Source organism: Cnephaeus nilssonii (genome assembly GCF_951640355.1).
Source record: "Cnephaeus nilssonii genome assembly, chromosome: 9".
Classification (NCBI taxonomy): Eukaryota; Metazoa; Chordata; class Mammalia; order Chiroptera; family Vespertilionidae; genus Cnephaeus; species Cnephaeus nilssonii.
Window position 1 is genome coordinate 32,872,699 of NC_137080.1, and position 24,267 is coordinate 32,896,965.

Sequence of the window (24,267 nt, forward strand, 5' to 3'; positions counted from 1 at the left end):
TTGACATCTTTTAAATATTATTTAGGAGTCATGCTGCTTTCTTTAAAATGTCCTCTGTTAGTCAGTTTTTGCCCCTAAATCTCAGTGGTTTACTCTTGTTGTATGAGAGCTGTTGGTGGTGGTTGGCTGGGTGCTGTCTGGGGTATCAGGCCTCAGTTCATCTCCATGAATCTTTCATTCCAGGACTCAGGCCACAGGAGCAGCTTCTGTCTTGGATATGGCACTCTCATGGTAGAGGCAGAAGACTGGAGGCCGGGGAAGTTATAGAATACGTTGTGCCATATGTTATGTTTGCCCCCACTTCAAAGCAAGTCACATATCCACATCCCAAGTCAGTGGGATGGGGAAGGATGTTCTGCCTATTGGCAGCCATGGCCAAGGCCAAGAGAAAATGGTTTATTGACTTCATGTCTCATATAAATAAATGCAATCAAATGGCTCAAAATCCAGTAGGTACAGTGTAAATATATAGGAGCAATACTGTGGCATGAATTCAGTAGCAGAAGTTGTAGAATGGGATTGAAGGACCAAGGGAGCTGCTCTGCTTGCTCAAACCAGGAGGCATAGAGGAGGGGATGCCTGAGCTGGGCCTTGAACATTGAACTTGCAATTAATATGTGAACGGAATACATTTCCAGTTGGAATGAACAGTTTGTGACAATCACAGAAACAGGAAAGAGCATGGTACAGTCAAGAAACTACACTGCACTCTAGGCAATGGAACAGCTTTAAAACAAAGAACAAGTTCAGATGTACATCTTAAAAGCCTATTCTGATGACTGTGGAAGATGCATGTGGTGCTAGAAACGGGAAAGCAGCATATGAGCTTAGTGCAGTAGTCCAGGAGAGAGAAATGGAGGGGGCCTTCCACAAGGTGGGGGCGGGGAGTAGTACATATGGTAGGATACAGTGCTTAGTCAGAGATGAGATATCAAGAAGAGAGAGGAATAGAGGGGTGCCCTCAACTGTCTCACTTTACTGTCTGGATTTCAGGATGGCAGTGTCACTCACTGAGACATAGTATTTAAGCTGGGAGGAAACTCAGGGAATAAGATAATGTGAATTAAAATGTTGACTTGGGCCCTAGCTGGTTTGGCTCAGTGGATAGAGCACAGGCCTGCAGACTAAAGGGCCCTGGGTTTGATTCCAGTCAAGGGCACATACCTCGATTTCAGGCTTCTCCCCGGCCTGGGCTCTTGGGGCTCATGCAGGAAGCAACCAATCTATGTGTTTCTCTCACATCGATATTTCTCTCTATCTTTCCCTCTCTCTTCCATTTTCTCTAAAAATCAATGAAAAAAAAATATCCTTAGGTGAGGATTAAAAAACATACAGAATTTTGACGTGGTCCCTTTGAGATAGGTGCCTGCAGGGATGTACTAGTAGAAGGCAAGAGTGAGGGCTGCATTGCAGACATAGGCTGGGAGTCATCCCCCATTCATTACAGTCATCAGAAACTGCATGTGTGCAATACAGCCAGTTGTGAGAGATTATGATTTCCCAGGTCAGAACCATTACAGAAGGAGCAGATGGAGGCAGAGAAGCCTGAGAAGTAGTAAGGAGAAAAGTAGAATAATGGTATTAGATGGAGTCAAATGTTTCCAGGAGGAAGTGTTCAACCTCTGTTTCCCTTTAAAAGGTGTCAGTTGCAGGAACAGCTTTGTCTGCTATTAATCATCACTTTATTATGAAACAGTAGCAATAAGTTGACTTGCTTCCAGAGCTGTGATCAGTGCCTTGTGAGAGCTGCCTAAAACTACTTGCTGTTTGGCAATAGAGGGAGCCACTGGGTGGAAGGATTGAGAGTGTGGGATTCCGAGTCTCATTGCCCGGTTTTGAATCATAGCACTAATATTCACCTGCTTTGTATCCAGGGACAAATGACTTAATCTCGCTACACATTTTAGTTTCTCCTCTGTAAAATGATGAAAATAATATCCATATCCCATAGGGTTATTATGAGGATGAAAGAAAATATCACATAAAAAAGCACTTAGCACAGGGCTTGCTTAAGGCAAGTGCTCAATAAAAATCCAATTGCTTTTATATCATTTCATAAAGAATACTAACCTTTTTCACAGACAGTTAGAGGTGTTGGCCCATCTTGCACTGGAACATGTGCTTTGAACTGTTTTTCTGGGAGTAAGTGATGGATCATGCTGAGTACTCACAGTTGTTCACCTGATTCACCCCTGAACTAATAAGAGTCATTAGGAAGATGGTTGGCCAGCCTTTGAAGTATAGGCTGGGCCTAAGAGATGGTTTGTCTTTATGTAAAGTGTTTACTTGAACATGACCTGGACTATATTTTCACTGAGTGATAACAAAACTTATTCTAAACAGACAGAGGTTGCCCTGTATAACCTTCATCTAATATTTGTCTGAAATAAAAAGCAGGACCATATATCATGGGTTCTCATTCAGTATGAAGAAATTTCAAAGTATAAGAGCTATCTGCTTTTGGAAATGCAAATGAATAATGAGCAAATTACCAATAGTTGTCTTGCATATGTAAGAAACAATGAAAAACATGAAAGGAAACTATATTCTGCTAGGAATATAAATTACCTAATACACCAAAAGTCCTTTGTATTTTCATAGGAAGATAAAGATTGATATCAAGGTATTTTAATTATAATACATGACATTTCTCAATGACGTCCATGTTCACTCTGTTTAACAAGTCTACTAATTACTAAAACTGGGTGGGGAGATGGAGAGGAATTCAAGGGAGCCTTTCTGAGAGTTAGGGGAGAAATTTTAGAGGGAGAGGAAGATGGCATTCAGACATCTACCAAGAAATTAGTAAATTTCTTTAAAAAACAGAAAAGAGGAAATAAGTGGTTAAAGGTTTCTACTGTTCCTACTGTCATTCATATGACACCCTAGATGGCTGGATGGGGATTCCAGCCCTGTAAGCAACCAGCAGGTTAGTTCAGACCCCTATGCTTTGTTTTTCTCATCAGTAAAAGGATTTAGATTAAATTATCTTTAAACTTCCTGGTCGTTCACATAGCATATTCTTGACAAAATAGTAGAATCTGCAAAGACTGTTTAGTCTACGATTGCTCTTTCTGAGGACTTTTTTAAAATTTGAAGCTCTTGAGAGGAGTGTCAAACCTCCCGCAAACAGAAACCCCAGAGGCTATGCTGCTATTGGGTTCATTTCATTAGAAATTCTTTTCATGTTTAGTGAATGTGTCATTTCACTTGATTACTTATTTCATTTGTGCATGTGTTCATTTATTCTACAAAAGATTTTAGGTTTAGGTTGGCTTACATTACCGAAAGAGTATAAAATAAAGCTAAACATAAAAAGAAACAGAGACAAAACCGATGGAAAAGAACAGAGAAATTGATCTTGCTGAGCCTGTAATAGAAGGTAATTATCACAGTTTAGAAGTCAGGTTAGCTGGGGTTCTCTGCCAGACAAGGCGAAAAGGGAAACACTGTGTTTTATAGGCTAATGTAAGAAGAGATGCATCGTGATTTCAAAGAGAAATGAGTTCATGGGGGCTTTCCATAAGGACTGTCAAGTATCATAATAGTGTGGACATTGTCTTAGGTTAATTCTTATGTTTCCTCTCTAAACAAAGCTAGAAGCATTATGCATGTGTTCTTATTTTAAAGTCACTATACTTTTATCACAGTTGTTTTGGAAAACACAGAGTAAAATACTCACAAATCCGCCAATCTAACACAGCTACTTTCATGTTGGCAAATTTAATCATCTTTGCCCTTATGCAATTATGATTTTTACAAGCAATCTCAGCGTGTGTGCGGAGGACATGTGAGCTGCCAGATGTATCCTCGTGTTTGCAATTCTTAACTAGTGGCCCGGTGCATGAAATTCGTGCATGGGTGGGGGGAGGAGGGTGTCCTTCAGCCTGGCCTGCACCCTCTCCAATCTGGGACCCCTTGGGGGATGTCTGACTCCCTGTGGAATCAGGCCTAAACTGGCAGTCGGACATCTCCCTCGAAATCCGGGACTGCTGGCTCCTAACCACTCACCTGCCTGCCTGCCTGATCGCCCCTAACCACTCTGCCTGCCAGCCTGCTTGCCCCCAACTGCCCCCCTGCCAGCCTTCTCACCCCTAACTGCCCCCCCTGCCAGCTTGCTCACCCTCAACTGCCCCTCCCCCGCCGGCCTGATCGCCCCCAACTGCCCCCCCCCCCGCCAGCCTGCTTGCCCCCAACTGCTCTCCCCTCCTGGCCTGATCAGCCCTAACTGCCTCTGCCTTGGCCCCGCCACCATGGCTTTGTCCAGAAGGTCTCCTGGAAGGACTCCTGGTCTAATTAACATATTACCCTTTTATTAGTATAGATTATGTATCCCACTTATTTCACTTAACACATTATATGTTTTTTTTCTTGTTATTCCATAATTTTATGATTATACTAGGTGTACTAGTTAATAATGCAGATTTTTTCAATAGATGGAGTTATACATATGTTGATATATATGTGATTTGATATGTATGCTATTTTGTTGTATTGAAAACAAGCTTCAAAACTTCATATGTCAAAATTTCTGAAGGTGTTAACATCATAGGTATTTTTTTTATTAATTTCAGAGAGGAAGGGAGAGGGAGAGAGAGATAGAAACATCAATGATGAGAGAGAATCATTGATCTGCTGCCTCCTGCACGTTCCCAACTGGGGATCGAGCCCACAACCACCTGGGCATGTGCCCTGACTGGAATCAAACTTGGGACCCTTCAGTCCACAGTCCGACGCTCTATCCACTGAGCCAAACTAGCTAGGGCATCATCATACGTATTTTTACGCTTAAAAATGTTGAATTTTGTGCCAAAAAAAAGCATTTGTGGGAAGTTTTAATTCATTACTTTATGTTGAAGAAGAGTGCTACTGAAAGGTATCATATACTTCGGGAAGCTTATGGTGAACATGCTCCATCTCAAGATACTTGTGAATGCTGATTTAATCACTAAAAGTGATGATTTCGATGTGAAAGACAAAGAACGTCCAGGTTAACTGAAAAAGTTTGAAGACCAACAATTACAAGCATTATTGGATGAAGATGCATGCCAAACTCAAAAACAACTTGTAGAAAGATTAAACGTTGCTCAGCAAACAATTTCTGATCATTTACAAGCAATAGAAAAGATTTTAAAGGAAGAAAAATGGGTGCCACATCAATTGAATGAAAGACAAATGGAAAATTGAAAAGTCATCAGTAAAATGTTGCTTCAATGGCACAAAAGTCTTTTTGCATTGAATTGTGACTGGCGATGAAAAGTGGATTTATTTTGAGAATCCCAAATGCACAAAATCATGGGTTGACCCAGGTCAACCATCAACATCAACTGCAAGGCCAAATTGCTTCCGAAAGAAGACAATGCTCTGCATTTGGTGGGATCAGTAAGGTGTGGTGTATTATGAGCTTCTAAAACCAGGTGAAACCATTAGTACTGATTGCTACTGACAACAAATAATCAATTTGAACCATGCTTTGATCATAAAATGACCAGAATGGGCCAGAAGACATGGCAAAGTAATTTTGCTTCATGATGATGCACCATCACACACTTCAAAACCAGTTAAAGACACGTTAAAAGATCTTGCCTGGGAGGTATTAACCCAACCGCTTTATTCACCTGACCTTGCTCCTTCAGATTACCACTTGTTCTGATCGATGGCACACGCACTTTCTGAGCAACACTTCAAAACATACAGAAGAAGTGGAAAATTGGGTCTCTGAATGGTGGGCCTCAAAACAAGAAAAGTTCTATTGGGACGGTATCCCCAAATTACCTGAAAGATGGGGAAATGTGTAGCTAGCGATGGACATTACTTTGAATAAAGCATTTTTGATGTTTTTCTTGAGATTATTGTGTTTTCTTTGATTACAAAATCTACATTATTAACTGATACACCTGGTACTATAGACCCAGTGCACGAATTCGTGCATGGGGGGGGGGGTGGTCAGGGCAGATTGGGGCCAGTCCTGTTGGGAGGAGGAGATGGCTAGAGGTGGGCTGGGTCAGCTGTGGAGAGGGGCCGCAGGTGGTTGGCCAGCGGGCCCTGCCCCCAATTGGGGGGGTGATGACTGGGGGTGGAGTTGGCCATGGAAAGGGGCTGTGGGTGGTGGGCCAATTGGGGGGACAATGGCAGGGGGAGGGGCAATGGGAAGTTGGCTGGCCAGCCCCATCCCCAATTGGTGTGTGGGGGGGAGTGATTGGGGGTAGAGCTGGCTGGGGGGAGGGGCTGCAGGCCAATCAGGGTGGTGGGGGCTGATCAGGGGCAGACCATGGGGAGGGGCTGTGGGTGGTGGGCCGCTGGCCCAACCCCTTGATTGAGCAGGTTCACTGGCTGCAGTGGGCGTCATAGCCACCGGTCGTTATGGTGTTAAGGTCGCTGGCTTTTTATATACATAGATTTCTAACTCCCAATTTTCAGATTTAATATAATTTAACAGTCACTTAAAGCTATAAAAACACTGCAGTGAACATCTTTATACATATAGCTTTTCCTATTTTGGATGATTAACTCTGTTTAGTTTCCCATACATATGTTTTCATTGAATTTTTTTGTTGGAAATGAGCCACATTAATGGACATTATAAGGACCAGCCCTTTGCAGTGTGTTGGTATAGTTACTACTAAGAATGTCAATGATGGCATTTCTCAGTGCATTTTCTGTTTTCTTTATGAGGACCTACATGATAAATTTTTTTTCTCATTTCAATACTAGGAAGATGCTGCCTTTTTTTTTTTTTTTTTGAGTAACAGTTTGTTAATATTTTTCTTCAGGGAATCAGGGAACTGAATGTGTTTCCCTCATGGCTATGAGCTCCAGAAATGCAGAGAGCCAAATCTCTGGCCCACATCTAGCAAACATGATTGGAATTTAAAGAATACCTCACCTGAAGCACACCAGTTGTATTCCTGGAGTCATCGTGCTCTCCTTCCCTTTTGTCCTAGTTCCTTCATCCACTTATTTAAATTTTTTTTAAAAAATTGATAATTTATGCAAGTCTCTGGATCTCGTTGGAACAAAGCAGGGAAATAGCTAAATAAATGCATATTTATTTATATATTTGGAATATTCCCTTAGGGTAAGTTTTGAAAAGTAGAAGCACTGGCTCTCATGTTGCATTAAATCTTGACCCAGTGAGAGATTTTCTGCAGGAAACTCCGCTAATATATAACACGATCCAGGTGTGTAAATCCCTGGTGGTTTACTGCAGATCTGATATTGAGTGAGAAGTTAGAATCCTGAGAGGAATAAAGAATCAAATGGTTTCTCAGGGACTTTCTCTGCAACAGCAGATGCTGCAAAGGCAGTTTTCCTGTGATTCTGCGGGAGACACTTTTCCATTAAATTGTCTGACAAAATACTGATGTACAATTATGTATTGTTAAAGTGATACCCACCTTCTTAAGATGTCATGTATAAACAATGCAGTTGAAATTTGATTCTGAAAATTTAAGAACAAGCTTTCATATGTGTTTTTTTTTCTATTTTAATAATGATTTTTTTAGACCACAGGGGTCTTGAGGGTAAGACCAGCAGCATTTTTCTCAAAAATATCATTACTATTTGCATAGATATATGGTTAAAACTCATGATGTCTATGCTGTATAATATCTAGAAGATATAGTCTATTTTTGTGTATAAGAGTTTGATTATGTCATCTTTGACTGTGAAGGTCTCCTAGATCAGTAATAATCCTGGAAGACCTCAGGGATTGAGCGCTATCAGATGTTTCCTCAAAGAGCTTTTTTAGTAAGTTTTTTGACTCACCTAACATAGACATTCTCTTAATAGTCTTCATATAATTCAACCTACCAGTTTAACAGTCAAGCTTACTGACTGATGCCCACAGCACACTTAATATATCTAGGCAGGAGCCCTAGGGGACCCACTAACTGAGTTGTATGCATAAAAAAAGTTAGTTCTGTTTTTTCCCTTTGGTTTTAGTGAATTTCTTTTTTTCCCAGAAAAGGAGAGAACAACTCTTCAACCTGATATACTTCAATATTTTAAGACAGATGTACTTTCTTCTTTCAAAACTGTTCAGACTAGCATCCTGCTCTATTTGCTATAGAATGAAATGCAGTGACACGTGTGTGCCTTGAATTCTGTTTTAAGGGGAGATGCAATATAAAAACTCAATTAAATGTTATTTACTTATTGGCAGAGACCCACCCTAACATGGTTTCTGAAGCAGTGATATGGTAGGAGTTATCATGATTATTTTTGTAATAGTTTTAAAAAGTACAAACAAACCAGTGTGGCTCAGCGTTGAGCGTTGATCTGTGAACCAGGAGGACATAATGTGATTCCCTGTCAGGGCACATTCCTGGGTTGTAGGCTAATTTCCCCAGCAGCCAATCGATGATTCTCTCTCATCATTGATGTTCTATCTCTCTTTTCCTCTCCCTTCCTCTCTGAAATCAATAAAAAAGGAAAGTACAAATAAACCTTCCAGAGAGAAATCAAATTAACAGGAGTTAAGTGCAGAAGTTCTCTTACACAGAATTAATAGTAATTTCTTCATTTCACATGTTTGGTGGCTCCTATGTAGCCATTATTGTTCATCAGAGTGGAGAATTTTCCTTTGGCAGTGGCTCTCTTTTGCTGACAGTGTTCTTTGATAATGCTGATATTCTAATGTAGCAATCACACATTGGACATTTAGATATATCTATCATCCTTTGTGAATGATGACATTCAAACTATCCCTGTGGGGATATGTAGATAAGATCATTGGTCTCATTCTTTAGATAAGGAAACTGAAATGAAATTTCTTGCCTAAGGTCAAAGAACAAATCGCTGGCAGACAAGATTAGGGCAGTAAATTCTTGATTTTCAATACTTTGCTCAATCATCTAAGTCATATTGTTTTACTCAGTATAGGACCAGGTTATTATCAGGTAGTAGGAATACAGCTATGCCCAAATGATGCCAGAGGACTAGTCAGAAAATAAAAACTAGCTCAACCAACCATTTGTTTATCTATAAAATGCCAAACTCCTTGTTATATTGATATTTTTCATTGAGTGTACTAGGTTGTCTTTGAGTGTTTCAGACACAGCCTCTACACATATTATAGTCAAAATTTAATTTCTGGAAGTTCTGTCTTAAAAAAAAATCTAACTTTGGAATATCTTGGATTTCATAATGATTTAATATGTTCTGGATAATATGTTAGTGGTGTGGTAGAATGGGGACAGGACTTTGAAATTTCTATTTGATGAAATCTCACAGCACTCCTTTGTGCAGTGGTAGACAAACCCGTTTCTACCATGAGAGAAAATGTAACGTAAGATCGCGCCACTAGGAGAAAGCTGGGCTTCTATGTCAACCTTGGACTACTTGAAAAAGCATTTGCACGTGTAAATAGGACTGAAATCTCAACACTCTATTGATATCACATGAATTCCCCTAGAAGCAGTTACTCTGGATGTGAAGGTGCCCAAATAATCAGATAACTTGCTTGGGTCAGGGTCCTTATAGAAGTTAATGAGCAGAAATAGTTGATTTCTTTAAACATTCAACAAATCTTTATTCTTCTCTTCTTGGACATGTTCAGGTAGATTAATCAGTTGACAGGTGAAACATTTTCCCCCTAGGTCAAACAGCATAAACGAGAGTCAAGAAGCAAACTCAGGATGCTTGACCTTTTAGCTCAGTTCATTCAATCATGATTCTACTGAGTTTTTGATGGATGATTCCATTATATTTTATAGTTAGCCTTATATTTTTTGCAGTTGAGCTACTAAAATGTTTAACTAATTTGAACCCATAGTAATTCACAATAAGAATGACACAAGTATTATTATTCACTTCTGGTCTATAGAATATGGAGTGGGTTGGTTCAATAATAAAGATTACAGTGAACCAAAAAAGGAATAGAAAATTTATTTCTGCCTTGGTTCTGAGACCCCCTGAATTTAATCTTTATTCGGAATGTCAATACAAATGTGTGGATTCACTACTAACAAATTAAAACCACTTTTAAAAAACAATCATATAATTTGGATTTGATTACTCAGGAATACAATATTAAAAGTGCCTCCATCCCGACTACAATATATTGATTTCCTTGATATAGCTTCTGTGGTCTAATTTTTAAATTATATAAATCTTCAATTTTGTTTAGACTGAAAACTTGAATGAACCACATGGAAATACCCTTGATGTCAGTAATAGATGAAGCAGTTATTTTTGTGTTATGTTGCAAAAAATTAAGAAATTGGCTATAACCATGAATGTCTGTACTCTAATAGTCTTTATATCCTGGAGCTAAGTTTGTTTTCCTTCCATTAAAAATAAAATTCCAAGGAAATCTTATCCTGAAAGTATTTGTATAATTACAAATTTAATTTTGTAGCTGACATTTCAAAAGCTTATATTTCACTTCAAATCCAAGAGTCAGTGACATTTTTCATTCATCTGGCAGATGTTTATGTTAGTTGTTACTCTGTGCCAAGCTCTGGATTAAGACAGCAGAGTCTCTGCCCTTCATGGAACCACCTCTACTGAGATGAATACCATAACATGTTATTATATATATATTATATAATATATATATATGTACATACATACATACATACAATTAAACAGGAGCTGGGAAGGGGTATATTCCATAAGGTGGGTGGGGAAGGCTGGTTCTGGGGATTTAAATTGAAATCTTATGGGAAGATGCATAGGAAAAGCTTTCAAGTGGTGTTCAAGGCACAAAGGTGAGAACTAAGTATTGTGAAAGGGGAACAAAAAAGAAAAAAAAAAGAAATAGGAATTTAGACAGAAGAAGCAACAGCTCTTAGTATGGTTTGGAGGGGGTCCATGGGAAAAAATAAAAAACACAAACAAAGGGGGCATCTGTAATGCTTTCAACAATAAAGATAAATTAAAAGAAATGTTGGAACACTAAGAAATGTGGAAGCATCTGGAAATGTGGAGATTTCTTAAAGCTTGCTCTTGATGAAGAAGCTGAGGCCCAGCGAGATTGACATGTTTTGGTCATATAAAGTTAAATTGTAATATGAGTCTCCCATCTCCCCATCTTTTCAGTTAAACACAATTTTATTCTTGACAACTCTGGATGTATTACCCAGAATTGGGTTTTACAATTGAGGGTTTAAATCTTTATCTGCAAATAGTTGGCAAACATTTATTAGGCTTTCTTTATAATCAATATCAATCATTATGATTTGCATCCCTTTTTAAGAAAATCACAAGGAGTATTTTGACTCGTCAGTCATCTATTGACTTCAGTCTCTAGCTTAGAAATCATTAGGTCTTCAGTGGTGCACTCAAAAGGAATTCCTAAGTTTATGCTTAACTTCTATGTAGTCAATTTGGAACCAGATATTGTTCATCTTGTTTAAATATGGGGATTTTTTTTTTCATTGCTTTTCATCATTTCTAATTATAGACCTACTGGCTAACTAGACATCTCAGCTATAATCTGTGCACTTTTCTTTTTGATGGATGGCAAAGATAGAATATTGAGGGCAATAATTTATATAAACTACAGATATATTTTATATTTAGCTACCTTTCTACTGCTAATATTTTTATTACTTTGTGGAGAAATAAATTTGGGATAATTGTTTACAGCTCTCTTTGATATATTGTTAACCTTTTAATCCATACATAGGAATCTGCTATGTACTTAACTCTGTATCTTAATAAAACATTTTTATTTGGTGATGATTTTACAGGCCAATTAACATTGCCCAAAGTTATAATCAGTGGGAATGGTAACTTGACACAGAGAGTACAAGCAAGTGTTCCAGATACCTAAATATTGTAATTTAAGAAGTTTATATTGCTTTTGGAGGAGCTAACTATACTCTTGCCCTCTATATTTTTTATAAAAAGTTTAGTCTGGTATACATTCACAAAATGAATATACTAATGTATCCAGCACCCAGTCAAGAAATAGAATATCACCAACACCCAAGTCTGACTCTTAATATCAACAGTTTTGCTTCTTTTTACATCTTTAAATAATGGAATCATAATTTTGTGTTTGTGAGATTCATTCATGTTGCTATGTTATTGTTATCTGTTTATTTACATATCTTTATAGTATTCCACTGGAAAAATATAAGCAATTTATATTAGTCCATTATATATTTGATAGACATTTAGATTGTTTCCAGCTTTAGGTTCTGACAAAAATGCCACTAAAAACATTCTTATATATGCATTTTGATGAATATATTGTGTATTTTTGTTTACTATATACTTAAGAGTGGAATTACTACATTATAGGTCTTGTTATGTTCAACTTTAGTAGATCATGACAAATAGTTTTCCAAAGTGGTTGTAAAAATTACAGTTTTATCCACTGTGTGGAGAGACATAATTCTAGTTATTCACGTCCTTGTCAACACTTGACATTGTCTTTTTTTTTTTTTTTTTTTATAAACTCATAGCTCTTCTGGTGTACACCAATTGCTTTTCCAGGAAAATATTGTCCTAGCCTTTGACATGCCCTCAGTAAATCTCCGTGCTTGGATTGAGATGTCTTCTCAGTCTTCTTTCCGTTCATGCATTGCTCCAACTTAACTGATTAATAAAGCATAAGTTTCTATATTTAGCAAGGATTTCAGAATATCTCTATTCCTGGTAAATGCTGCTCAATACTTATCAATAACTTTGCTAAGTGAATGGGTAGCTATGAAGAGCTTCAGTAAATATTTTTAATGCAAGTGCGGAAAACCAGATTCAAACTAATTTTTTAAAATATATTTTATTGATTTTTTACAGAGAGGAAGGAAGAGGAATAGAGAGTTAGAAACATCTATGAGAGAGAAACATCGATCAGCTGCCTCCTGCACACCCCCCACTGGGGATGTGCCCGCAACCAAGGTACATGCCCTTGACCGGAATCGAACCTGGGACCCTTCAGTCTGCAGGCCGATGCTCTATCCACTGAGCCAAACTGGTCAGGGCTCAAACTAATTTAAAACAAAAATTATGTAATTAATTGACTCTTATAGCTGACAAGCCAGGCTTGGCTGGCTCCAGAGGTTAATCTTTACATTTCCTATCAAGACTCTGTTTTTCCACTTGAACAGCTTATCTTCTTAGGCAACTCACCTCTTTCCCTGGCGGGGTGGGCGGGGAGTCGGGGGGTGGGGGGGTGGGGGAAGAATTTTTCTGGTAGTTCCAAACTCCCAGCAGTTAAACAGAAACAGAAACAAGACAACAATGATAACAAATTTCTTCCTGTATTACTAGAGCTCTCTAATACAAGTCCTGGAATTCAGTCTTCTTGGCTCTGACTACCTTCCTTGGCTCAGGGTTGGCACCAGGTCCCTTTGGACCGCATGCTCTTAGAGGAGCATTGATTCTTCAAGGAATATTGGGGTGCCATTACTAGAAGAGAGGACAATGGTTAGTGGAAAGCAAAAGCAACAGAATAGCCACTGCAAGTCAGGTGACTTGAAAAAAGGCAAGTGGTCTATTCCTCAATGCTATAGGACTTATCCCTGGCATAAACAAAATGGCTGGAACATTGTAAACATAGACTGTGTCACGTTAGGCCCCGTGGAATTGCTTTTATTGAAATGTGCTAGGACATATCAGCCTGTATTGAGAGACAGAGAATGAATGGCCCTGCAAAATTTTGTATATAATTGTCTGATAATACTGAGGACACTAATTAAGTCTATTTCAGTGTCCATGTTATAGGATTTCACGGGAGAAAATTCTTCCTGGTCTTTGTATCAAGAAGAGTTGAACTATATTTAAACACCTTTTATGATTTTATCTTATAAATGCTGCAATTTCTGAAACTGATAATGTTTCCTCTTCACATTGCTAGAATGATAGAGTCAATTGTATGGCTTGTTTTAGTCAAATATATTATGCCGTGGTGCATAGTTTTCTAGGGCTAGCCTCACTCCGTTATTTTTATCTTTTATTTCCTTTAAATTATTATTTCACAACTCTTTTTTTTTAAATTCTGCTGTATGTCAGTTGTAAATATTCTGAAATCTTTTCTGAAACAAAGTTGACAAATAAGTAGAATTTGTGAAAATTTTATTTCATACATTGAAAATATCACCACGAAATAAGTAAATCTGCTTGGCTTTGGCAAGAAGTTATTAACGGGACTTATTTTGGGTTCCAGTTTTAGTTGAAAGGGTCGTGAAACACTACAAAATCAGAAGACTGGATGAAGGGGGCTTTTTCCTTACTCGGAGAAGAACCTTTACAACGCTGAATGAATTCGTGAGCCACTACAGCAGGACAAGCGATGGCCTGTTTGTCAAGCTGGGGAAACCATGCTTAAAGGTGAAATGCTTTCAAGCTGTGTTCACTTATTTTTGAAGTTAACTTTTCCCCTTAAGATACTAAATATTTTTCATGTGATTCATCAGTTCAGAAAAAAAAAAGGTCATTTGGCTACCTAAGGCATGGATAGGTAAACTATGGCCATGCGCCAATACCGTCTCACACTTACTTTTGTTAGTGAGTTTTATGGGAACATAGACATGCTCACTTATTTACAAATTCTCTTTCCTTTTTTACTGTAATAACAGAGTTTAGTAATTGCACTAGAGACTATATGACCCACAAAGCCTAATTTTTTTCCTATCTTATTATTTTCAGAAAAAGTTTGCTAACCCTTGACCTAAAGCAATCACTGAAGAGAGAAAATATTCATCCTTTGCACTAAGAAATTAATATGGTATCCTGCCATTGAAGCACTTAATGCTATGGCTGGAGAGAAAAAAAGTGCCAGAATATAATTCCCACTTAGATCTGCATTCAAGAATATTAATATGAAGTTACTAGATTCATTATCTGGATGAGTTGTCTGCATATAGAAATCATTTAAGTAATTGTTCTAACAGTTTGATTGTTTGACCTCAGCTCTTTGGTGGGAGGAGATAACATTTATAGACTGTGTCTACATCCATCATTATTTAGTTGTTTGCTTGTTTTACCTAAATGCATTTAAAGTTACGCAGTGGCCATGTGCTGCGGTGGGGCAAGCCCTCAGATTCTCCTCAGAGTCCAGGTCTCATGTACTGTCAGTGGGATAGAAGCACCGTGGTTTATACCTGGATGATTGATGAAAGCATGGTGACACCTGGTCAGGATTTTATGGACAGTAGAAGCTGGAGAATTTGATATAGTATGTATAGGATACATTGAGTTAAATTATGCCAAGTTAATATGCAATTTTGGTATAAGTATGTATATCTTAGATAGTATAGGAATGACCTCAAAATAGTATGTAAGCTCATGCTAAGAAAAGCTTCCAAATATATAGCTTATATGCAAAACATACAAAGATATAGAATATCAAATACTCAAATACTCAAAATATAGCTTATATACAAAGATATAGCTTACAAAATATTCCATTTAACTAATATTGTTAAATCTAGTGGGAAAAAGGGTTTATGAAGATGGTAGATGGTAAACTAGACTATGGACTCTAGGAGTGCAGTGGCCTGGCCTTTTTGGTTACAGAATGGAACCTCCTTGAAAATATTTACTTATTAAATGGACAAGTAAATGGATGAATGAACAAATAAATGAATTTCAAAAAAGATGAAAGTTTTAATTATGCAAACATATGTGATACATATAGTAAATGCTATAGGCCAAAGAGTTTGGGAAGTAATTGTGAATGAGGTGGAAGCTTCAGTTTGGTCTTAAAATTGGATTGGGAGGATTTAGTTAGGCAAACAGGCAGAGAGAAATCATGCCAGACCCATGTGAGGGATTGGGGGTGGGAGGGACAGATGGACAGCAGGTGCCTGAGTTAACAGGATATGGGGGATATCAGCTTAAAGAAGTAATTATATAGATTCTGCCACAACTGCTTTTTATTTTAAAGCAATTAATATACAATTTATCGTATTTTGTTTTTTGAAGTGGTCTTTTTAAAAAAGTACATGGACTATTATTTTCATTCAAAACATTGTTAAATCTTTTTTCTTACAAGTATTCTTATTATTCCGTGACACAGATACAAGTGCCAACTCCTTTTGATTTATCATATAAAACTGTGGACCAGTGGGAGATAGACCGCAACTCTGTACAGCTTCTGAAGCGATTAGGATCCGGTCAGTTTGGCGAAGTGTGGGAAGGCCTCTGGAACAATACTACTCCAGTAGCAGTAAAAACGTTAAAACCAGGTACGAACATGGGAGCGTCAGAGATTCAATGGCATATGTTGATTTCTGTAAGTTCAACTTGCCGCTGTCCATGTCCAAGAGGTCACAGGACATCAAGCAAGTGTTGTAATCACTCTCTGGCCCCGGTGACCGTAACCCGGGGCCAAGGCCTAGACTGTAAGGGCAAGAGGATGCTCCCTGGATCAGCTAAGTCTTAATATGTCCCCCGTGTAAGATTTCAATAGGCATCTTTTCTCTAGGGCTAGGCTCCAACCCTCCAGTGTTCCTCCTCCCCTTTTCTCCTAGGTGTAGTTAAAAACACTCCTTTACTGAATATAGTTCAATCAGTGGAAACTTGGAGTTATTTCAGGGAATGATTATTTTCTTATACACTAATTGTGTATGGTCAAAAGACAAAATGGCCCATCTAAAGACCTCGTATTTGAACATGTAGGAACTATTTTTTCTTCTATCTTCTTTTTCCCTGAAGTGAAAATTGAAGTATACTAAAATCAGTATTTATTCAGCCAGACATTATTTTATCTATTTTAAAGATGAGGTAGGAGAACTGAGAGAGACTAAATAACTTTCTTAAGACTTGTCATACAATTATTGAGGAAATTTTAAAACTACTCCATGCCTCAGTTTTATCATTTGCAAAATAGAGTTAATAGAGTTAAGGCCAACCTAGCAGGGTTGCTCTGAAGATTAAATTAGGTCATTAGTGGAAATGCTTTACATAATGTCTGGTTTGACCAACAAACTATAAGAATAATAAAACTATAATAATAACAAAATCAGTAAAAGGCAGAGCTAGAATTTGAATTCACATCTACTCCTATTGCATCACACCCCAAGGAAGTTACATTCTATGAAAGTGAAATGTTGCTGTAGTAGCTGCATACCTACTTCTAATAACGGGAAAGAATAGTGACCAAAAGCTAGAATTGAATTCTCTGGGGGACCGCCATTATTTACCTAGTCCAGAATTCTCAGACGTCTAGCAAGCCACCAGGTGGCAGCACTTGAGCACCTGGGTGCTGCTGGCTAGCAGTCTTGTAAACACTATTGTTCCAAACTGACCAAGGACTGGATTTAAAAGTTTTGAGGTGAACATCTCAAATACTGCACAGACTGCTACACCATAAGATAATTTGCAGCTTCAGCATTAGATCATGTTATATTCCTTTTGCTGACATCAAACCAGGTTTTTGGTGTTTGCTGTGATCAAATGCAAGATCCACACAAAAATCAATGTGGAATAGGAAATGTAGGTAGCAGTGTTCTATCTGCTTCCAAGACCTGAGAAATTGTGCACTGCCCAGTAGATGCATGCATTCCTTTAGAAATTAATTATAGTTAAGAATAAATTTTTAAAAATTATTTTTGTTAGGATACAAGTCCATCTTAAGTTGTTTGCATTTAACCAAGTAATTAATAGGACTGTTAGGTGTTCATTTTGGCTTAGGAGCATTGTGAAAAAGTTACTGCGACAGTGAGTGTACCATGAACTGAGTAAGTGTGAGACCCTCTGGTGTAACAGTTAAGAGCATAAAGTTTGGTGTAGGACACACCTGAGTCTTAACAGGGCTCTGCCCTCTATGACTTTGGACAATTTATTAAACTTTTTGAACCTCCTCATCTGAAGTGGAAATTATGTCAGTTCTTATTTCATAGGATATTATAAGGACAAACTGAGTAAATTTACATCAAATGTTTGCAGTGAGTTCTTAATAAATGTTAGCTTCACTCAGCTGCAGACAGATGTCTACTGATGTACAAATTCGCCAGTGCAGGGGCCCAGCCTTGCCATTTACCCCTGCCAACAGAGAACAATGCAGAAGCACTTTTAAGTGGCCAAATGCCATGCGAGTACTCCAGGTGAGGAAGGGCGACCTGTTCCAGCACCTGAGATTTTTCACAGTCACCGTGTGTTGATGATTTTGAATCCTAATTTTGTTGACAATTGACAGTAAACTTTAATGTCCACTCTAATGCTTTTCCAAAAAGAAGCAGCTAGCTATCCATCCTAACATTGCTCTCCAAGGAAGACCTTCTGGAGGTCAAAAAAGAACAAAAAAATCAGGTTTCTTATATCAAAAAATGTGCCGCAATAGTTTTCTCTCCAACAGGAATAATTATTATTGATTTACAGTGTAATAGCAGCAAACAGCTTTGGTGATTGGTTAAATGTCTTCACTTCACTGGGGCCATTAATCAATCCCAGCAGCTATTTATTGCTTAGCAGACTACCATGCAATAAAGACGAGCCTGAAATCAACTCCCACAGTAGCTTTGACAGGCAGAAATTAATATTTAATGTTGCATTACAAGCGGAGTTGAGATCGGGTCTTCTTAGCTGTGCAGCTGGTCAGCTATAACCAGTGCAGCCAGCCCTCACCTGCAGAGGCTCCTGACATACAGTGGTTTCAGCTATTGTGGACAGTCTGATTTGGCACTGATTTGGGTGTCCTGTATTCCCTGAATCTGATGCCCACCCAAAGCATCAGCATAGAAATATATTGTATATCTAAGTTGTCTGAATGGTGATCATAATTTCTGCTATCACTGGAAACTCCATAAATCAGATTAATTTTTTGGGGGTGGGGAGTATCCCACTATATCCATATCTGATCATAGGCCAATCTAGTGGTAACAACCAAGAACAAAGTCCTTTATTATGGTTTGAGTGCCTCTTTCCTATTCGGCTTCATTTCGCCACTATGATTCAAGATTTTAATAGCATTTGATTATATAGGGCAAGCAAATGGTGTGGATGAAATTGAGGAAACTCAGCAAAATGTGATGGAAAAGAGAATAGGCCATTTCCCCTATCTTTCTTCTTTAAGTCCTTACCCCTTCCCCTCCTCAGCCTGTGAACAAATACATACAGTTGATTTGGTTAGTTTACCCCAGTGTATGCTATTTCTAATCATACAAATAATGGTCAAGAGTCGTTGAATACATATGTGTCAGGCATTGTTATTATCCTGATAATCATTTTATGATGTCAGTGAGATTATTAGTTACAATTTACAGATGGAGAAACTGAAGTTCAGAGATGTTTGGTAACTTACGAGAGATCACACAGTGAGCCAGGATTTGTTCAGAACTGAGTTTAGTTGAGCCTGGATTCTGAACTTCGGGACTCTCAAAGGGCATATCAAAGGATAGACGACCTAAATGCTTTATGTGAAATGATCTGCAGGTCTCATGTAACTCTTCTTAACTTCACATTAGTAAACAGGTCAGAGTATTTATTACCTTAGAATGTCAGAGCTTATCTGCATGCCTCAGTTCAAATATCAGTTGTGAAATCTTCAGCACGAGACGATGATGAGTGGAACCGTCTCTTTGAGCATCAGTGGAAATAATTTGCACTATCCATAGTGAATACTGAGGTGTGAATTTATAGTACTTATTCACTTACAGTAATCCCTCTGAAACATCACATCCCACAAGAAGTTAAATATTTAAAAATTACTGATGAAATGTAAACTCCAGGTATCCTCCTCCTCTCAGATTTTATTTGATGGTAACTACTTGATACTTTGCATGGTGAGTCAGAGGTGAGCCATTTAAATGCAATTTAATTGTAGATGAGTCTTCAGAATAGGCCCCAATACTGTATCCCTTGTCAAATGATCAAGCTATTAAGACTCTAACTGTGGAAATATCAATATAGGAGAAAATGTTGAATATCAGTTTCAACCTAGACATAAATAACTGATGGAAAAAATGCTAAGTTTTGGGAGTGGCCTTTGAACATTTTCTACTTGGTCTATACCCATGGTCGGCAAACTGTGGCTCGAGAGCCACATGCGGATCTTTGGCCCCTTGAGTGTGGCTCTTCCACAAAATACCATGGCCTGGGTGAGTAGTGGCGTTAGAAGAAGTTCAAATTTAAAAATTTGGCTCTCAAAAGAAATTTCAATAGTTGTACTGTTGATATTTGGCTCTGTTGACTAATGAGTTTGCCGACCACTGGCTCTATACCATATGTTCCTACAGAAATAAAGACATAAATATAGCCAAATGCCATTGTTTTAGGATTGCTATCCACCTGTTCCTATAATGGGTACCAAGGACAGGAAAGCTATCTGTCTTCCCTGGATTCTGGGCCAAAAATATTCAGTGTTCTCCAGGATTCACGTTCACAGAATGTCTTCTCTTTGTGTTCTGAAGATGCCTGCCTTGTTTTATCAATTAGACTGTCAGTCTCTCCTTTTTTCTTTATTTTTCACATGGACCTGAATCAACCTTTCTTCAGCTACAGGTCATAACACATAAACTGCACACCCTGATGCACCAATACATCCAGTATTAGGTTGCTCTGGCTGAACTGATTCTCTTCTTTGATAAATCTGAAGATTTGTGACACCAATGCTCTTACTTTACTGAGAGGCAGGAAGTAATCTTGGTGATTCCTACCAGGCTGCTGTGAGGATAGGGAAGCTTCAATAACTTAAAGTGATTTCCCCCTCTTCTTGTTTCAGGTTCAATGGATCCAAATGACTTCCTGAGGGAGGCTCAGATAATGAAGAACCTAAGACATCCAAAGCTTATCCAGCTTTATGCTGTTTGCACTTTAGAAGATCCAATTTATATTATTACAGAGTTGATGAGACATGGAAGTCTGCTAGAATATCTCCAAAGTAAGCTAAAGACTTAATAAAAGGAAAAAAAGAGCATGATTTAGTTTAGCAAGTCCTATAAATGTCAATTTAGCAAGCTTTCTATAACCCAAAGGATATTTACTATGTGTATATTGGTGAGAATGAATGTCTTCACATTGAATTGCTCAACTATTCTTTAATAGGATATATACTGTGTACTCAAAGGAAGGAAAATATTTATGTAGTGGGAGAACAAAGTGTTCACAATAGACACATCGAAGTACTTAAATGTAATGTGGAAAATTGAAGAATAGATGTTTTGCATGATGCTTTGTTTCCTATAATAACTAATTGAACATTATCAGTCACGGACCAAGATTTTCTATGGCTCAGAATTAGGGGATATAAAATATTTTCGGAGAAAGAGAGGGAGAAGTAGCCTCATTTTTTTCTTTGCCAGTGTTTGACTAAGTTGTAGTTGTTGGTGTTTAAAATACTTTCACTGTTAGGCAATATTATAATTTTTGTACTAAAAAGCAAAAATATGCTATTGCTTTATTTTTATATCTGCTTCCTATAGTCAAGAAGACTTAGGGGCATTGTAAAACTTGGATGTTTATTAATGAAAAATTTCATAAGCATCAATATAGTAAGCCTTAAAATGAGATGTTCAAAGTAGTTGAGATCAAGAACTGAGAGAATACAGTTGACTCTTGAACAACATGTGGTTATGATGCTGACCCCCCACACAATTAAAAATCTGTGTATAACTTCTGACCCCCTCAAAGTTAATTATTACAATTGTCCCTCAGTAGCCATAGGAGCTTGGTTTTAGGACCCCATGCAGACATCAGAATTCATGGATGCTTAAGTCCCCCACATAAAATGGCATAGATCAATACATCCAGTCGATCCTCTGCATCTATACAGCTAGATTATGTTGGGGCTATTCTGAACCTAACACAGATCAAAAACAGTACAGGTATTTACTGGGAAAAACACACCAACAAAAACCCAGGGACCTGTGCAGTTCAAACCCATGTTGTTCAAGGGTCGACTGTAATTCATACTTAAAAAAGAGATTTTTCTATGCTTTTTGAAATCTCATAGTGGGATTGGTATAATGTATGAAAAGGTAAAGGGAGATGAGAATAATATAATGATGATATCAGAAAGATACAAGTATTCTTATGAAGCTGGTAATATTAAATTGCAAAACTAGATTAGAAGGACCAAGAACATAAGGCCTGTTAAATGCCATTACAAGCAAAAACATGCTAGCTCCCTTGCATAAATATATAAAGTTTAACAGCATCAGAATATGTCGTGCACTATGGAAAGACTAATTTTAACCAATGAACCTTTGTCCTTATTCCCAGACAAACGCACAGGTGCCATTTTGATTCATCGTTAACAAAAATGCTTTGTCAAGGTCACTTATAACATTCACAGTGTTAAATCTAACAGTCAATTTCTAATCCTCAGACCAATTATCAGTACTTTATTTGATATATTAAATAAATGGACACTATCTCCTTCTGGAAGCACTTCCTTCAGGACACTTCACTCAATGGCTTTTCCTCCTATGCTTCTTGCTGGTTCTTCTCAATTTATATGATCTCTCTCATGTCTTAGACCTCTCAAAATCTTAGAACGTTTCACAACTCTTTTGCCATATCCCTTGCTACTCTCAGCCAGTTACATTATTTGTTAACATTTATGTATGAACAATTCCCCAATATATCTCTCTCCATTACTTCAGAATCATATATCCAACTTCTCTACCTAAATGCGGTGTCAGTCTGAATAATGTAGGTATGATGAAGTAAGGAGCACCCTTCAAGTCCCAGCGACTTAACAAGTGTTTATTCTGCCTATGATCCATGTACAAAATAGATTGACTGGTGCCTCAGCTCTTTTGATCACCTTGCCAGGGCAGGGGATAGGACTAATCTCATTCTGCCTCTTAAAGTTTCTGACCCTGAGTGACAGAGGTGACTTTTCGTGTCCTCTCCATTTGGCCTAATCAAGTCAAATAGAGTAGGGGAGTATGATTCTCTAAAGTGTTTGAATGGATACAAAAATAAATGCATGTGAACAGCCCTACTACCTATGTCTATTAAACATTTTTAAACATGTCCCAAACTGATCTTGTATTATTCCCAGTAATCTGCTACTCTTGTGGTTTTTTCTTTATTTGACAATGTCAACAATTGGGCCTAATATCTTGGACTCATTTCTTCTTCTCACATCCCATGTCTAACCAACCAGCAAATTTTATTGTCCTGCTTTCTAAATCTGTCCAGAATATTACTACTACTTAATACTCCCACTCTGGTCCAAGCCGGCATCAACTCTCTCCCGGGTTTTGCAGTAGCTTCCTAACTGGACTCCCTCTTTTGGTTCTTGAACCCTTCATTCTCTTCTCAATATAATAGCTGGAGAAATCCTGTTAAAATGTAAATCAGAACATACTCCTCCGCAGCTCAACATTTTCAGTGACTCCTATTGGTTCTACTCTCTAACCCATAAAGTACTGAGGGACCTGATTCTCCATAACCTCTCTGCCCACATCCCCCACAACTTGCCCTTTGTTCACTCTGTGTCAGCTCCACTACCCTTCTCTGCTAATCTTCCAATCTTCCAGATGTGCTTTCTTTCAGGCGCTTCTCATTTGCTGTACTTTTAGATCTGAAATTGTTTCCCATTACCTATCCACATAGTCCACTTCCTTACTTCCTGAAAATCTTCCTGAAAGATCTTCAGATATCCACATGATGGTGAGTCCTTCACTGACCACCCTGTAAATTCTGAAATTTAATCTCCCTCTATTGACTCCTTTTATTCCGCTTTCCCGCTTTCTTTCTTTCTTTTAGCTGTTAACTATACTGCATGGCATTTATGTAGCTTATTTTTAGTATCTCCTGAAGTACAACTTCATGGGAGCAGAGACTTTTCTTTGTTTTAGTGCTAGAACAGTGTCTGCATATAAATGGTGTGCACTAATTCTGTACAGACTTCCTGAATGGATAAATTAACGGATAGATTATGTTGGGGCTATTCTGAACCTAATAAGATTGACGTGGGGTCAAGCTTGTTTTGAGGCTCTCAGTATCAGCTTGAAAAGACCCACTTATTACCCTGCATACTCCCTTGGCATTGAGAATTTCTGTGGCTTGTTAATGTGTTTTACTTGGGGCTAAACATGAACGCTGTCATCATCTGGGTTGGGACATGAGGTCAAGTTTACCAAGGCTTCAATTCACCAGGGTAGTTAACAGCAAGGAGGAGTAGTGAAGATATGCTTATTATAGACAATTCCTTCCCAATCAAGAGGACTTAAATTCAACAAGTGATCTTATAATGAATTTTCTTCTCTTAAATAGCCTATAATGATAAATATTAAGATGGGATACTCTTGAGCGAAGGAACATAATTGAAAATATTTTCCTGCTACAGATGTAAATTGTCACACATCTGTGAACCTTTATATCAGTTTTGACATCTGGCCATTTTATTTGAAGTGTGTT

The 24,267-nt window shown here is 38.0% G+C and overlaps 1 protein-coding gene across 1 annotated transcript in view; it reads left to right on the top strand.

Annotated features, from left to right (window-relative positions):
• Positions 1-24,267, top strand: part of FRK (fyn related Src family tyrosine kinase) — an 84,490-nt gene that overhangs the window by 50,280 nt on the left and 9,943 nt on the right. The window contains exons 3-5 of the mRNA XM_079780355.1: positions 14,120-14,283; positions 15,974-16,142; positions 20,618-20,776. Coding sequence (XP_079636481.1) covers positions 14,120-14,283; positions 15,974-16,142; positions 20,618-20,776 — 492 coding nt within the window. The remainder of the gene's footprint in view (positions 1-14,119; positions 14,284-15,973; positions 16,143-20,617; positions 20,777-24,267) is intronic.